The 17,224-nt window shown below is 41.7% G+C and overlaps 2 protein-coding genes across 2 annotated transcripts in view; one reads left to right on the forward strand and one right to left on the reverse strand.

Moving 5' to 3' along the window:
- The first annotated feature begins 2,564 nt into the window (after positions 1–2,564).
- purab (purine-rich element binding protein Ab) lies at positions 2,565–8,715 on the forward strand. The gene has a single exon (XM_034198940.1). The coding sequence runs from the start codon at positions 2,646–2,648 to the stop codon at positions 3,489–3,491; it is 846 nt and encodes a 281-aa protein (XP_034054831.1). The 5' UTR covers positions 2,565–2,645; the 3' UTR covers positions 3,492–8,715.
- Positions 8,716–13,154: 4,439 nt separating this feature from the next.
- Positions 13,155–17,224, reverse strand: part of psd2 (pleckstrin and Sec7 domain containing 2) — a 52,692-nt gene continuing 48,622 nt past the window's right edge. The window contains 2 exon segments of the mRNA XM_034198944.1: positions 13,155–15,910; positions 17,082–17,219. Coding sequence (XP_034054835.1) covers positions 15,692–15,910; positions 17,082–17,219 — 357 coding nt within the window. The 3' untranslated portion in view covers positions 13,155–15,691.

Consider the following 17,224-nt stretch of genomic DNA (forward strand, 5'->3'; position numbering starts at 1 on the left):
TGTAATGCAACAAGTGGGGGCATCAGTTAGCCCAACCTAAAGGTGCTATGCTGGAAAGATATTCTACGCAAATGTGTTGCCAATCCTGCTCAGCTACAGCTAATAAAACCACTTTTTTCATTGAACACATCTCCACCAATGAAATGCGAGCTTTACACAATATGCTCAGGCTTTTTTTTATGGTGACCACATGTATCCCCCTCCCTCCTCAGCAGAACCAGCCCCTGCTTCCATCTGTGTATCAATCAATCAAGCCATTCATAAGATTCTCCTTTCACTCTCAGGAGCCGCACGCCCTTCTGCAAGGTCAGGAAGACTTTCATTGTCCATGCTGAGAAAGGGATCAAATATAATGTCATATAGGGGACACATGGGCTGCATTTTTCTTACTATAGATGATGAAGAAAATGTGAGAGGCCATTTCATCACATATGCACCTACATGATGGCCTCACACACCATGCAGTTTCTCAAGCAGAAGGGCCATCACGAGCCATACCCTGTCCATGGCGCTGAATGGCTTGACAGGTTTAGTGCTGGCCCCAACAAAGCCAGTCACATGACACCTCGTAGAGATTGAAGGCCAATATGGTTTGTTGACTAAAATATTAACCCAAGTTCCAAAGGGTCAAGTCTTTCAGATAAAGTAAAAAGCCGTTTCTGTCCTGTTTGCTGTCCAAGGTGCTGAACGCTAAGCGTGGAGGTTCATCTTCAAATTGTGATGGTTCTTTATTCCTATGATTGCTTTTCCAGTCCTGGGATTACCAAAGCATTTGAAGAGTATGTGATGTGTTCAGTGACCCACTCCCTTTCTCCGCCCACTGCCCACCCATTAACTGATATGTCTCTCCTTCATCCATTCAAGCGCTCATGTATTCATTAGAGAAACCCATTCAGGGACATCATTCACAATTTAGGAATTTCCAAATTAGCCTTGAGAGCAAATCATTTGTTGACAAAGTGAAGGCGAGGAAAACCCCTTTCCTGCTGACTAACCCTGGGGGAGGACTGCCACCAATTGCCGTTTCCCCTGGTACTAACGCTTGGAATGATCAGAGGGGCTGTTTTTGGAGATGCACCTTCATTTCAGCAGGTTGTTGATGAGGTATATCATGGCACTTTATCCAAAATACTTTACCATGCGTCTGTCAGGATGTCTTTGCAAACTTGTCCCTGATTCCCTTTTCCACTCATCTCTCCATTTTCTACACTGTAAGTAATACTCCAAAGCAAACTCAATTCAATCTGTTTTTATGCCCACCCACCGCTGTCCGTGGTGCTGACAGACACCAGTGACTTATCCACTCAAAAAACAACGATGGACATGACTGGATATGCTAACAGGTCAACGGCCCTTCTTTTACCAGCTCAACTCAACAGATCTCAAATGAGTGTATGAGATATTTGTGAGTCTTCTTTTTGTGAATTGTATTATTAATGATGATGATTTTTTCTATATATATATTTCATTTAGGAAATCTGCAAAAAGAAAAAAGGCTGATCCATTTACAATTAAAACACTTGTTTTTTTGTTCCTTTCCTAGATTATATCAATAATATTTCACAGCCTTCAAATCCTACTAAACTGTCATCATATCAACATCAAGTCACCCACATCATTCTACCATGCCTTCATGGGCCTAAACACCTCATAACATTGCCTGGTATGTTTTATTGTTATTGTGGTGGTACTTTACATGACCCTTATAAACAGGATTCATTCTCACTTGAATAACTAATACACTGGAAATACGCATGCTAAAAGAAAGAACAACACGTGACTAATCTGAACTCATATTGCATGAAAAGATCATTGTAAATCAGCATAATTCTAAAACCTGTTAAGATAATATCATGCCTTGGTTGTATATTTAATGTACATTCAAAAATGAATATTAATGACATCTTGTATGTCCAATATAGTAGTTTTTATCCAACAGTTGGCGTTTTGCTTCTTCTTTTAAGCTGACAAACCCTTCCAAGGCCATTGAGAAATAGTGGCAGGCAAGCAAGTCCAATCACAGGGTAATGATTCATGATGCTTCACAGTGAATCAGCCCCTCCCTCAGACAGCTATCATCCACTGTTCATTCAGAAATGTATCTTTTCCCTGGCTCTCTCTATTTATGTGTCCTTCTTAAGAGACTGTCCATGATCGCTGTCCGTGGTGCTGCAATACCCAAACCAGGTAGGAATTTTATTCCAGTCCTGTCATTACTTTTTCAACAGGATGCAAACAGGTGTTATTTATGTACTTCAATGTGTAGCCATTATCAAGCTATTTATCTATCCATCTATCTATCTATCTATCTATCTATCTATCTATCTATCTATCTATCTATGTTTGATGTTAGTACTGCAGTGTTTGAGGCTCACATGGGTGGGGGTTAACTTTCTGTTGCAATCGTTGCAATATACGGCGAAACAGAAGGATGAAGTGAAAATTGTGTGAAACGTTGTAAAACCAGAGTGAGTGTCTTGAACGCAGCCCGCTTTCAGTACAGCAGCACCGAGCACAGCTACTTTCCTTTTTTCAACCTCTTCTCTCTTCTCGTCTCGCGATAGAGCGGCGGAGTGGTTTGACGGGCAGTCGAGGTTGCAGCAGGCAGAGGGAGACGGTGGAAGGTAAAGCAGGGAGGCAGCATCATGGCGGACAGAGACAGTGGCAGTGACCACGGAGGGCCCACCGCGGGCCCCGGCTCGCTGCCCCCGGGTGCGATGGGTGCTATGTCCCGGCTGCAGCACGACACCGAGGAGCTCGCCTCGAAGCGCGTCGACATCCAAAACAAGCGCTTCTACCTTGACGTGAAGCAGAATGTTAAAGGCCGCTTCCTAAAGATAGCCGAGGTCGGGGCTGGTGGAAACAAGAGCCGCCTCACTCTCTCTATGTCGGTGGCCGTAGAGTTCCGCGATTATCTCGGGGACTTTATCGAACATTACGCCCAGCTGGGCCCGAGCAACCCGGACATAGTGCAGGATGAGCCGCGGCGGGCGCTCAAGAGCGAATTCCTGGTGCGGGAGAATCGGAAATATTACATGGATCTGAAAGAGAACCAGAGGGGGCGGTTCCTAAGGATCCGGCAGACCGTTAATCGGGGGCCCGGATTGGGAAGCGCGCAAGGCCAGACCATCGCTCTGCCGGCGCAGGGTCTCATCGAGTTCCGCGACGCTTTGGCCAAACTCATCGACGACTACGGTGTGGACGAGGAGCCGGCGGAGCTCCCGGAGGGCACCTCTCTGACGGTCGACAACAAGCGCTTCTTCTTCGACGTGGGCTCCAATAAGTACGGGGTCTTCATGAGGGTCAGCGAGGTGAAGCCCACGTACCGGAACTCCATCACGGTTCCGTGCAAAGTGTGGTCCAAATTCGGCAACACCTTCAGCAAATACGCGGATGAGATGAGGAAGATCCAGGAGAGGAGTAGAGAGAAACGGGCCTCCGAACTGCTACCTGAGGGCCCGCTCGGCGGAGATGACGGCGACGATGACTGACGCGGATCTTAGGAGGGCCGGAGTGAAACGACAAACTGGACTCTGAGAGAAAAACGAGACTTTTAACTGTAAAATAGAAAGATAAATTTCCAAGGGAATCACCCCACACACACAACCTCCACAGACATGGCAGCACCTCTGCTGTCTCCTCGCTCATTTTACTGGATGTCACCCCACTTACCACCATGTAACAGTAAGCCGCTGCTATCAAGGATTGAACTGTAAGATATGAACTGTTTCCTATACTTGATTTAAATGACAATGAACAGAGTGTTTATATCTCTATCAAACGACAGATTTTGCACACCTCAAAGCTATTTCGAAAAAAAAGAAATGTTAAATGTTTTCAAACTGGTAATAATCTTATAGCCTATATATTAGTATATTATACTAAGATTTAATCACAGGTAAAAACCAGAGGTCTATTATATAAAATGACAGTCTTCATGTAGAAAGAGTATTTGACATCAGCACAAAGAGAATATATTATGGACTTTATGAAACCAAAATCTGATTCCAGATGTATAGTTTATTATAAAGGTACGCAGAATAAATATGAAAGCGCTCTAAAAGTGTATGAATTGCAGAACGCAGCACTACAGGCCTGTTAACATGTAAGCATGTGTGCATAGGCTCTTGTTTTGAAAAGAAGTTTGGCAAAGTAGGCTATAGTCTTTGGTTTGACCTAAAGCGTAGTAGGCTAATGAAAACATTTATATCACGCCATTGACTTGGAAAAGTTGAGACTCAAAAATAAAAAGCCTATTTTGTGGCCTAAAAAAAATGGGAGAAATCCATTTGTGAGCCACTATATTGAATTTCAACCCTCTCGCACCATGTCCATATAAACTTAAAAGAAAAAAAGTGCTAACTTAGATGTACTAATTATGATTTTGTGAATCAGCTGTAAAGAAAAAAATCCTGATTGAGACACCCACGTTTTCTGTGGGTTAAGTTTTTTCTTTGTTGTTTTCTTCCCTCTTGGGGGGTGGGGGGGTGCAAAAGTATAAAGGTCCACCTTATGGGAGCGCAAAAAAAGACGCGTTAGCACAGCGCGTGGCGAGGCTACGCGTCCTCTCTGACGCCATTACGACCCGTGCCTTATACACTCCACTCGTTTACGTGTTCTCACGTAGATGGTCCGTGACCTCGACCGCTGTACGTTTTCATTTACGAGTGCTGTTATGTAGGCCGGAATATAAACTCGCTGGGGCTGTGTTAGTTCACACCCCTGATGTGCATAGGTTGCAACACCGAGAGTAAGCTGGGAGTTATGCTGGGAGTTTGGGGGCCAGCGATGGTGGTGGGCAGAATCAGATAGATGAGGTGCTGTCGTCAGTGTGTCATGGCCCCCTGGAGCCCAGAATCCTTAGCGGCACCCCTGCCCTGGTGGCCTCTCACAGCAATGTGTGTGTACAGGAGTACACCAGGGTGGTCTTGCACACCATATGCACCATGAAACAAACAAAGTGAGGAACAGCTGAATGAATCTGTTGGTTAGAGCAGAGATGGATGCTGATAAAGAGCCAAGCAGGCCATCAGTGTGAGTGCAGTCCAGAGGATGGAGAGGCCTATCAGTGCAGGGCCCAGGCAGATACTATCTCTTTATGGTGCTACAGCCCCTTGAACGCTCCTTGGGGGCCTGAATATGTCACGTTTCTGCATTATTTTTTGCCCTTTTTTCCCGTTTCTCCACATTATGTTGTCCAGGTGTGTCAGGTTTCCCCCTCCCAGGCAGAGAGGAAGCTGCTGACTAGTGTAGGACATTTCATAGTAGTGTGCAATATTGTGTACGTGCCAATCGAGGCATTGTATCACGTGTATAGACTATTAAAAAGCTGAAAAAAATGTATAGGCTGATGTAATCAGTAGATATTGGAAAGCATGTCGGTGAGGTTGTTGCATCTGCATTATATTTCCAAAATGTGAAGTCTTTCTTCTGAAGCACTTGAGTGGGGAAAAAACGTCAGAGTAGTAGTGAGATATTTTCCTGTCATGTTCTGTAAACTAGTAGGCTGCCTTGTCCGTCTATCAGTGCGCGTAGACTAGTTTGGGTGTTTTACGTTCCCCTTTGGACTCACCCCCGGAATACCTTACTCGTTCCTCCCCTAACACAAACACACACATACAGTCTGCCCCTGTCGAGGCCTCTTGTCCCTATCTGAGTGTTTGGGAGGCCTCTAAAGTGTTTTAATGGTGAACTGCCCAAGGCCTCCTGTCATTTGCAGCCAGCAGACTGTCTGAGACTGCTAATGCCGGACAGGTGAACCACAGTTTGACTTTTGCTTGTCTGCGGTTTTTATTTCTGCTAGGTGATAGTGATCGGCCCCAGCAGACCCAAAGCGCAGGGGAGTTTGTTGTCTGTTTTACAATGAGGATTATAATTATTTTCTCGTACGTGGGCAGACTCTGATCTCCAGTCCGCTGTTTCAAAGTGTAAAAAAGGCTCTGGCTCATTGTCTGTCTAGTTAAACTTGTCCAAACGCCCAAATACACTCCGGCAGACACACTGCCCATTCCTTCTTTTTGACCCAGGCAACTTTCAGGCTTACATTAAAGTGCAATTTAACTAACAATAGGCTCTAAGTGGTTAGTCGTTTTTTCAAGCAGATCGGTCTAAAACACTACGACTAAGCCTGGTCACAGTGTGTCAGAGTGGCATGAAGGGGAAACAGACTGCAAGGATTGCGGCTTTAAAAATCTCAGCTGGATAAAAGCTGCTAATGTAGTTACAGCCTGGGCCTGCCAGGCACGAAGCTTAGCTGAGGCTAGACTGAAGCAGAAAGCACACCTGGGCTGAAACTGTAGCAGAAGTCAAATCGAATGGTTGCTTTAAAAAAAGGTTGATCTGTGTTTGATTGGGCATGTCTGCACGTTAGAGGCAAGAAACATTTTCCAGAAAATCCCATCTGTTCCACGCAGGACGTTTTGGCCCAGGTTTGTGTCCCAGTGTATGTGAAAGGCCTGATGAAGCCTGGCACTGCACTGTAAGGGCTTAGCAGCAGCAGCAGCCTACTGACCCGGCTGAGGACAGATCCAGTTAGGACTGGAACAGGAAGTCTCTTTCCCCTCATGCAAAGATTTCCTCACACTGCCCTGTGAATTATAGGAGCCCATTTTGATTTAACGCACATACGAGCCACCTATTACTGTGTACCCAGCAATGCTCATCTGAGGTCATTGAGTTCATCTCGAGTTCACCATAAGGCTGCACTCTCTGTCATGACTCAGCACTTATTCCCCAGAGTGTGGCTTCAGCTTGATTGAGGCCTACAGGAGGCTCATGCTACATGAAGACTGGAAATACAACACCTCCTTTTATCCATTTCTCGAATGTCCCAATCAAAGGAGAGCATGAACTTGCTCATAGAGTTCACATTGTGAATGCCTCAATTTAAAACACACATTTCTATAAAGATTTAAAGACGTGCTGTTGCAGACTGTGATCGCCAGGTGCTACTGGGTCAGTCGTTCAGGATTTGGTTGTATAACATGACCTGTATATTTTGGGTCGTAGTTCTATGTGAATAACAGGGAAGAGAAGTGGGGAGCTCTCGTGATTTTTGCTGAAGACAGTGTGATCAAATCAGATTTCTCAAGTTAACAAGTGTCACGGCAAAACCCGGAGTGACCTTGCAGCCATGCTGTGCCCACGTTCATCCATTTCTGGGACTCAAATGCAAAATGGTAGGCTGATAATTATTTTCTGTGTAAATCGCGCTCTCTTCAGTGGCTCTGGCTAAATTCAGTGTGCGAATGATGTTCTGAATTACTACACAGATGAGCCATCATAGCAATCCCTAATGTAATCCTGCCTTTTTGTCTGGTATTATTTTATTTTATTCAAAAGAGCCGGTTTTTTGTTGCCCCAACAACAAGCAACATTCCTTATTCAACTAATGGAAATAGAAGAAACATGTAATATTAGACTCTTAAGTGCAGCAGTAGCTACTTGTTGCATGCTCTCCGATTGCTATGATGACCCCTGCTGTAGGCGCTTCATCTGCTTGCTTAAACAGACTATTCATATACATGACCTAAAACAGCAAACTTCCACAACTACTGACTTCAAAACAGACTTAACTTCCATAAAGGCGTTACAGACAACCAAATCTGCTCCGTTTCTGGTTTCCGTGTTGTAGTCTTTTTTTATTGGCCGCTCAGAGTTCCTTGGTTATCGCACAGCCAATCGCAGCGTCTGGTTCAAGCCAAGCACTATATGACTCATCACAAACCACTGACAGAGGGCTCATTCAGCACGTCTCCTTTTGCACCGAGCGGTTAGGGTCCATCATGTTTGCAGACTGTACAGGCTACTGTTGTGTTTCGTAACAAAGACGTTCTTTCAAAATGCTTTGAAGATGTTGGGAAATGGATCCTGGATTTTAAAGGGGTGGGGTCAATGCACAATGAACATATCCCATGTCATCGTTTGGTCTAAATCCCTTTATCATCCCCATATGAGATAATATGTTGTATCTTTCAAAAATATTTTATCTGTGGCGTGTGTGTGTGTGTATATATATATATATATATGGTTTGTTATATATGATGCTCCTCCTTTCAGAAAAATATAACATATAAACAGGAAAACATATTGCTGTTTTTTTTCCTTTGTATTTTATACTTACAGAAAGCATTGAATAAAAATGGATAAATACTTGCACTTTAGATATATTAAGAAAAATACAAATCTGCATATTATTTTTGATAGGGATCTCACATTCAAAGAGTATAAATTACAGGCTTTGTGGCTATTGCTGGACAGAGATGTATTGAGTTCTACTTATTGAAGTATATTCTGTCTGTGTGTCAGAAGGTTTACTAAAGTAAATTGCATGATAAAGTAGTGTTACACCGATATTGTTCTTTTTTTAGTTGGTAAAAATGTCTGAAAACTGTGATAACAACCCTCTTGTATCATGATAACCTCTCCTGACCCCTTCTAGAATATTTCTTATTGAAATATGGCCTTTCCTGACCACATGACGATGGTGCTTACTTTGGCTTTGACATCGAGCTCATCCTTCAAATCTCAACATCACCATAACTCGCGTCCTCACACTTCATTACTTTCTGTTATGTACTCTCACTACCTTATTAAAATTTCCGTTGATGGCAAAAAAAAAGCGTGCTGTTTTGTACATTGCTGTTTGTTTAAATGTTGGGGGAGCCTTGTTGTCTGAAAAATGACTAATCGCGCAATAAAAAGGAATTCCACATGTCCCTGTCTCCGCACAAATGGCTCCAATCTCCATCCGCTTTTGAAAAAATGTGTGAAATGAAACTCATAAATAACCGCCAATTATTTTTGAAAAATCTATCTTTAAAACGTTAACTTTTTTTTAACGCAAAAAATGTCAGACGTTCTACCGTTTTTAATCAGTTTAACTATGGGGAATACAAGTAAATACAGCTCTGGGCAAAAAGTTAACAGCATTATCAGTTACTCTGGTTTTACTATTTATAGGTATTTTTGAATAAAATTACATTTTTTTAATCGTATTTAATTCTTCAAACTAATGACAACATTTCTCTGTGTTGGAATTCAACAGACACTGGAATGGAAAGGCTGCCATACATGCAAAGATTGAGAGTTAAGAAAAATTTGGATTGGTCTCTTAATTCTTTCCAGACTCGTATCATCGGGTTTTGGATTGACAAAAAAATACTTTTGGAAAACATTACCTTGGATTTCGAGAAACAAAAAATTACAATTTTCTGACATTCTATTAACCAAATTATTACATTTTTTACTTTTAATCGTTCAATCATTCAGATTCATTGATTAAGATTCACTGAACTAATTGTTAGTGGCAGCCCTAATTTACATATATAAAGATCATTTATGAAGGGGATGTTAAATAATTTTAGTTATTTCATTTATATCAACTAAGTACTGTATGTACATTAATTTGAAGTATAAGTGGAATCATCAGCCGTGTTTGGAAAGGTCGCTCATGTATTAATGATTAAAACGGCACAAACTCAAAAGGAGCGTAAAAATATTGGACGGACACATTTGCATTTTAGTTCCAGGTGAAAATCAAAGGTTAGTGTGCCAGATGGTTGCCTCAGCAGGAGAGAGGACATGATGTGAACAGAAGAGTATTAACTCCTATCATCCAGATGAGGGTTTTTCAGTCGGCGGGAGGTGCATCAAATGCAATAAAATGGATGGCACCTCACAGTGAATTGGGCAAGGATTGTAAAAATGTAACGCTATAACATTTGACAGTTCTCAATATTAACTAGACACTGCTCATATCTGAAATGTCAAGCAGTGACTGACATGTAAGAGGCTAATTTAAACGTGAACCTTCTGTAATTACACTATCATTAGCATAGTGATCATATAATGACAACAGACAGCAGCTTAGCTATATCTTAACATTCTCGCATGGTATCATTTGACAAATACAGTCACTCCGTTTGCAATGTTGTGGCCTTTTCGCAGTCATCTGTGCTACATCAAACTAATGCAATTACAGTCTAAGGGAAATTAGATTTGAGTGCATTTTGTTTGTATCTATTGGCTCTAGTGTTTTGGCTCTGTTGTAAGCTTGTTGTGGTTATTTGAAAAGCTTTAGGAGCAGAAGCACACTGTACTAGCTTTTAAACAGAGTGGTCGCAGCACAAATATTCATAGGCACAACGTATTAGGCTGAAGATGCAATTTCAAGACAAGCGACATTAAAGTGTTTGGTCAATACATAAGCATGCTGATAACTTTGTTAAACTAGCTAGCTTGTAAAGCAGCTTACATTGTTATGGTATCTCAAAGAAAGTTACTTAATGAAAGGAATGTTATATCACACTGATCAAAGATACATTATGGAACTTCTAAAAAATCATCTTTATTATTTGGGCCTACACCAGAAGGGGGGAAGCTAAAATCCTGCTGGTCATCAGCCAAAGAGTGACAACGACATTACAATTGTATATCATTATGTACAATGTGTTGCTGTATGGTATTAAGACCATTGGCTCCATGATACTAAGTAGCTTGACATTTGCAATCTACTCTTATCAGCTAGCATTACAAAGTAACCAAAGCCGAACCCAAACAGTTTCTACTGATTTCGAGCTAGCTGGCTTACCTAAACTTAACTTTCTTTTTTTTTAAAAACAGTTTTGTTCCGAAACATAATTTATTGTTGGCTAAAATCGACACATTTCTCATAATAGGCTACACAAAGTATAATGGATCACTTGTACTTTGCTTACAATTTGCCTACAGTTAGAAAGCCAGCAAGCTAAGGTTAGCGGGCTAATTGTCACTTACGCAGCATGGATCTGGAATAAGTTGTTTCATAAAGTAAGTTGATAAAATCATTTACAAATGTCAAGCTAGCATATTCAGACACATTAGCCCCATGGGAGTCTGTATGAATAAGATAACTTTCCACTGGAGACAGTATTTTGTCACATTAGCTACACACTGTTAGCCTTAAGATAGCTAAAGAGAGGCAATGCACTGGGGAGTACAGTACACATAAACGTCACATCATTAGATTTTTACATAAACCGTAAACTGTTGAAATCATGTGAGAAATCATGTGAGAAATACCAGCAACCTCTTCCTTTTTTAATGTGCTTTTGTATAAAGACCTGCGGATATAACACTCTAAAAATAAATTTCGCTCTAATTTCACAAAGCACCTGATGTTAGCACTTGATAGCACTTTTGTTAATACATGGCTTCCTTTACTGGTATTTCACAGCAGGAGAAGCACAGGTGTTATTAATCAACTAATTAGAACTACATTTCGTTTTACTAGCTTACATTACAGAGACATGTAATTAGCAGCACCTGTGGGAAAACTGACATTTTGACTACTATAAAAGTAAAAATGTCTCCATATCCAGTCTCTGATAGTGTTACGTTATTATGAGAGTGCTTTCATACTTGTTTGATTCTGAAATTGTATATTTATATAAATATATGTGTGTGTGTGTGTGTCCGCATCTGTAGCCTGTTATTGTCTCATTATACCGCACTGTCAATTAATTAAAAGTATATAAGTGGTCATGAACACATCTGTCCATCAGACAGAGGGCTGCTGTGCCTCCTGTCATCATTAATGGACGTCTCTTTAAAATGACGACCGCTCAGAGGAGAGGAGTTCTCATTTCTCTAACCGCCTGCTGCTAACCCTCCTCTCTCCTTGGCTCCCCTCCTCGGCTCCTCCACTCGCATCTCCTGTGGGCGGGACTAAGTCTCGAGGATAGGAGTCGATGAGGGGAAATCCCAGAAATGAGATACGGCCATTGAGTGAATCACTATAGCAACATTGGAGTTACAGACAACTCACAATGCAACAGTAACAGCCTTACTATTTGGCACCTTTGGCACAGGTGAGTGGACAGTACAAACTCCTGTTGATAAAAAAACGTTTTGGAGCCATCGTTTAATTATTTTAAAGTCATTTCAAGGTCAAAGAAGCACACCAATGCGAATGTCTGTGTGACACTAAAAGGAAATGTCAGCAGTCGGTATCAGGACATACGTTTATTAATGCAGGAGAATTACTGCATGACAGCTCTAACCAGCTGCAAAATGAATATAATGTTAACATTAACAGATCACAACAAATAATCCAGTCATATAATATATATTATCCTGAAAATGGCCATTCTGCATAAGGAGTACTTTAGGTTTGGGTGATTTAAGTATTTTATGATCTAACACTTTTGTACTTTTACTAAAGTAACATTTTGAATGCAGGAGTTTCACTTAAAACATAATATGTCCACACTATGGTATTACTACTTTACTTTACCAATAGATTGAAATAGTTCTTCCAACTCTCTAAAATGGGTACAGCAATGTGATGCGCGGTTATTTTCTGACAACTTAAGATGCTGATTAATGCTGCATTTATCCACACGTGCTACACCATGCATTCATTTAAATGTAACATGGTGGCGCTGCAGAGTCTGCAATAAATGTTTTATTGTTGATGGTAATTCAGTTTATTTAATGATAGAAATGTATGCAAGGGCTACACAATTTGGAAAAAATAACTAACTGTGATTGTTTTGCAGTTGCAACATGATCAATGTTGCATCATTGTTTCCATACATCTCCTGACATTTCCCTGTGTTTGATTTGTATCTTTTCTGTTGTAATTCTTCTGTTTGCTATCGCAGTAAAGTGTTTTTATTGCATGTACAGCACTTTGGCTCCACCAAAAATCGATTTTTAAAATGTGCTATATAAATAAAACCTGATTTGATCTAAAATGATCAGTGTGATCTCTTGAGAAAAGCCTGACCAAGTACGGATTCTTTTTTCTATTTCTAGGCCGGGACTTCTCTGCAGCACCACAATCCTTTAATGATTGTACTAGCCCATATTGTGATTTCAATAATGTTGCGATTAATTGTGCAGCCCTAATGCATGGAATAAGACACACATGAATAATACCAGGCCTGTTCTGTGAGTCTAGTTTTCTGTGTTGCAGCCCCCCCCCCCCCCCCCCCACACTGGGATACAGGCTACTGAGCTGAAGCTGTACACACAACGTGTTTTGTATTACTACACAAACTAATATCTACATAATATCAAACATGTCAGTGGCACCCAGGTTAGTAAACTGCTTTGATCCTTTTGCTTTTAAACAGAGTCGACAATACCAATAAATCACAACCACACACATCTGTATAAAAGCTTACTTTATGAAGCACAGACTAAATATTCAGTAAATATGTCCTTTACATAGTATAAGCATCGTGTCAAAAAACAGTTCCGATATACAAACAAAAAGACAGATCCAATGTTGACATCAAGGTGCCGAAGTTGTCATTTTTTAAATAAAACATAACAATCAACAAATATATCGTCACAATCCTATATTACAGCACAGGCCTACCCTAGAACGTTGGGAAACAATGGTTAGCACGACAGCCAAAGTGACTATAGGGGGGAAGTCTCCCTGTAAGAAAGCGGTTATTCATCCTAACAGTACAGCTTTATAAAATGTACTTCCTCTCTGAAAACTACACCTCAGACTTTTTGTTCTGTACAAGGATCCGGCTCCAGGATTCCAGCCAAGTCCTGAAAAGGATCCCAGATCCCATCAGCCACTATTAATATGATATACGAAGCAACAGAAGCGCTGTGTGCAGAGCCAAATACATCACTTCCTGTCCATATCCACCACTCTGCTTGTGTCAACATGCTTCTGTGCCACGCCGAGGCTGAGCGAGGGGCACTAAGCTCGCTGATCTACAGTTGTGTCATACGCAAATCCCATAGAAAGAGGAAAAAGGTGTGTGTGGATCGAGTAAGGTGCTCAAAATCAGCGGTACCGCCACCACTTCCTCCTTCCATGAGAAACAAGCTTAATGTATTGTGTTCCTGTTTGGATAAATGTGCGCGGGGTGTTTTTTACTTGGTGAGTCTTACTTAGAAAACCAAAGCAGTCTCTTCTTCTTAGAACAACTTTCCCCCATGTGGAGGATGTTTTGATGGCTACTTGTTTTGCTGCTGTTCTCCAGTCCGGTGCTCCGACAGGTTTAAGCACGTTAAGCTGGAGCAGTCCTGCTGCTACACTCTCCAATCAGCTGTCTCTCTGCTTTCACAAAAACATCTTCAATACACCAGTAAATGCTCAAAATGAGGCCAAGCAAGCTATGACATGTCTATTTTATAAAAGAAACCATTTTGTAACATGATTGGTTCGATTTGTTTCCAATGTACGTACATTTATAAATTAAAACCTTACTATTATATACACTTCTGCAACACTGTTTATGCAGAACTGTTTTATAAAGTCATGTTTTAGTGAAAAGGTGTGTGTTTCGGAAGTAGTGAGCATAAATGACACTGCAAGAGTTTCTACATGAATGATTTCTGATCTTTTTGCTCAGATGCTCCCTTTTAACTGTAACTCATCAAGACTGTTCGCACTTTAATGATTCTTCGTGGAGCCATGAGAGAAAAGGTTATTATTTTAAGAAGTCAAGGTAGAGACTTTGTCAAAAGGATGATGTCTGCCTCTGTGATGAAGATGCTTTTGAGAGCCTGACTATTACGGCAGTCTCATTCAGCAGAAGGCCGTTGGATTCTTTCTCACCAAACAATAAGTAAGTCTGAAAGGAAAACATCTTCCTTTTGGCTTCAGCACTCAAATCTCAACCAGGAACTGCTTGAAAAGAGCCAACACACACACACACACACACACACACACACACACACACACACACACACACAGTTGATCCACTCCCGCCCACACCCTCCTGCTCTGCCCTTTACTTCCATATTTTGTCGTGATACAACAGGAGTAGTTTGCGGGATGAAACAGAACATGGCACAGCGCTTTCATTCAGTCAAAGACGTGTAGGAGAATAATTGAATGCATGTCAGTATTTGGGGGGGGGGAGGGGGGCGGCAGCTTTAAAATCCCAGCTCGCTGTGACTAACACTCACTAAATCCCTCAACATCTTGTGTCAAGGTGCCCTTGAGTAAGGCACTCAACCTCTAGTTCCTCTGGTGGAGCAGCTTATGAGCAAACACAGCTCCTCTACAATTTTCTACTGTACGAATGTCAGGATGGGGAAGGAAAGAGCGCGCATGCTCGGTGTGTAAACCCTTCCCCGGGGCGGAGAATTCAATAAATAAATAAATATGCTATACATGGCAGGGACTTGATCCTTCTGAGAAGTTCTTTCAAGAGTTTTTTTGGGATGGATATGCTGCATTTTCACACACCACCCATTACGTAGGTCCGTACACACGCCTGCGAGTGGCAAGGTGCGTCAACACGAGTGGCGAAAAAAGAAAAAAAAAGGCCTAAATGCTACAGTAGTACCATGTCCGTCTGAATCCTCCTTCTTTGCAGCCTAATACATTATAAATGACTCACAACTAGAAAACACAACTAGCTCTGAGTTGGGAAATAATACTGATGACGTCATTATAAATAGTGATCACAGTTAATGATCATGTCGATGTGCAATAATAATAATAATAAGAGTTCAAAGGACTGAGGTTTGGCAGGGTCACTTGTTGAGCACGGGCTCTTCTTCATCTATTGCTCAAGGACAGAATCACCGGGTGGATCAATTCTGGAGGGGGGGGGGTCATGTCTCCTGCTGCTGTCCTACAGGAGGAGCCCAACACAGAAACACTAACAGGAAACAGCCAGTAAGAAGTCGGAGGGGGTTTGTTTCGTTGCCCTGGTCCTTCCTCCCCTCAGCTCCTCTGTCCCGGGGCAGTCCTCCCATTCAGCCCCCCCTGGGCCTGGCTGATGGACGGGGAGGACTGCGTCTTGCGGAGGTGACACTCCCGACCGGACAGCCCACCCTCCATGATCAGGCCCCCCATCACGCTGGCCTCGATCTTCTCAAGGTCGTCCGTCTCCGCGCGGAGTTTGGCCTGCAGGAGGCTGATGTACGTCTCATAGCGGGACTTCTGCTCAGGGAAGGGAAGGGAGGGGGAGAGGGGGAGAGGGGGAGAGGGGGAGAGGGGGAGAGGGGGAGAGGGGGAGAGGGGGAGAGGGGGGGAGGGGGAGAGGGGGGGAGGGGGAGAGGGGGGGAGGGGGGGAGACAGGACAAGGTAAGATGAAAGAGACACAACTGACTTTATTTATGCCAATTAAAAATGATCTGTATTTAATAGCTTTTCTGTTATCTAGCTTTATTTAAGCCTTAGGCGGGAAACTACATGCACAAATATGTTTTTTCATGCAGGGTTGATTTAAAATTATTTAAGTTTATTATTATTTCATGACTTTTTTGAAGACAATTGGAAAGAAAAGCCAAAATGCTGCACAAAAACAATAAAAACATTTAGCTGTTTATTTGACTACCTTTGTCTGTTTCCATCGGTTTATTTATTCCTAATTCACCCAGTTAACGTTAGATAATGCCTTGTTTGCATATTAAAACATAACATTTTAGAAAAACTGTAATTGAAAGAATATTGTGAAAAGACTAAAAGCCCCCTCACATCTGACTTTATTTGTTATTTATATGTTCTTTATTAAATAAAGGTTCTGTTTAGTATTCAGCTTGATTGAGGACTCAAGGCTATCACGCGCTGGTTATTTTGAGTTTGGTCTAATGTGCTTCAGTTTCATTTCTTCTTAAGCAATAGAAAATATCCTAAAAACACATATGAGTTGATTTTACAGACTGTGTCTATTTGCCTTCTAATCTCACCAAAAGTTAGCGTTACATAATGCCTAAATTGCATATTTAAAAATAAATTCACAGAATACAATGTAATACAAAATAATTACCTTAACGTAATAAATAATCTATTAGTTACCCTAGCATACCCTTAACAAGAAGCTATCCACCTCTAGTGTCCATCCTTAAGCTAATACAAGGACTGACAGTTACAAAACAATACCTATATATTTGTTTAAGTTATCATGAGATTTCATGATAAGTTAAACATGTGTGCCAACTAAACATCTTTGCAACTATGAAAAAAAATACATTTGAAACGATATACTTGAAAAATAGAAAGGACATGAAAAGGAAAACAGCTAACAGACAGTGGCCGTCTGTCATGCTTTTTAGTCTCTTAGCAACCCTTTAAGTCGAATAATAAAATGAGGAATTTAGGGGACGTGTACCTCGTACGTGAGGTAGTGCTCTTTGAGCCGATACTCCTCCCACTCGCGGCTTTTGGGGTCGACTGAGTTTTTCCGGTGCTCCTCCAGCTCCAGGCTCATCTGCTTCATCTTGTTCTCGTGGCTCAGCAGCTGCTCCTCCTGCA

This window comes from Gymnodraco acuticeps, unplaced genomic scaffold (genome assembly GCF_902827175.1).
Source record: "Gymnodraco acuticeps unplaced genomic scaffold, fGymAcu1.1, whole genome shotgun sequence".
In the NCBI taxonomy this organism is placed as follows: Eukaryota; Metazoa; Chordata; class Actinopteri; order Perciformes; family Bathydraconidae; genus Gymnodraco; species Gymnodraco acuticeps.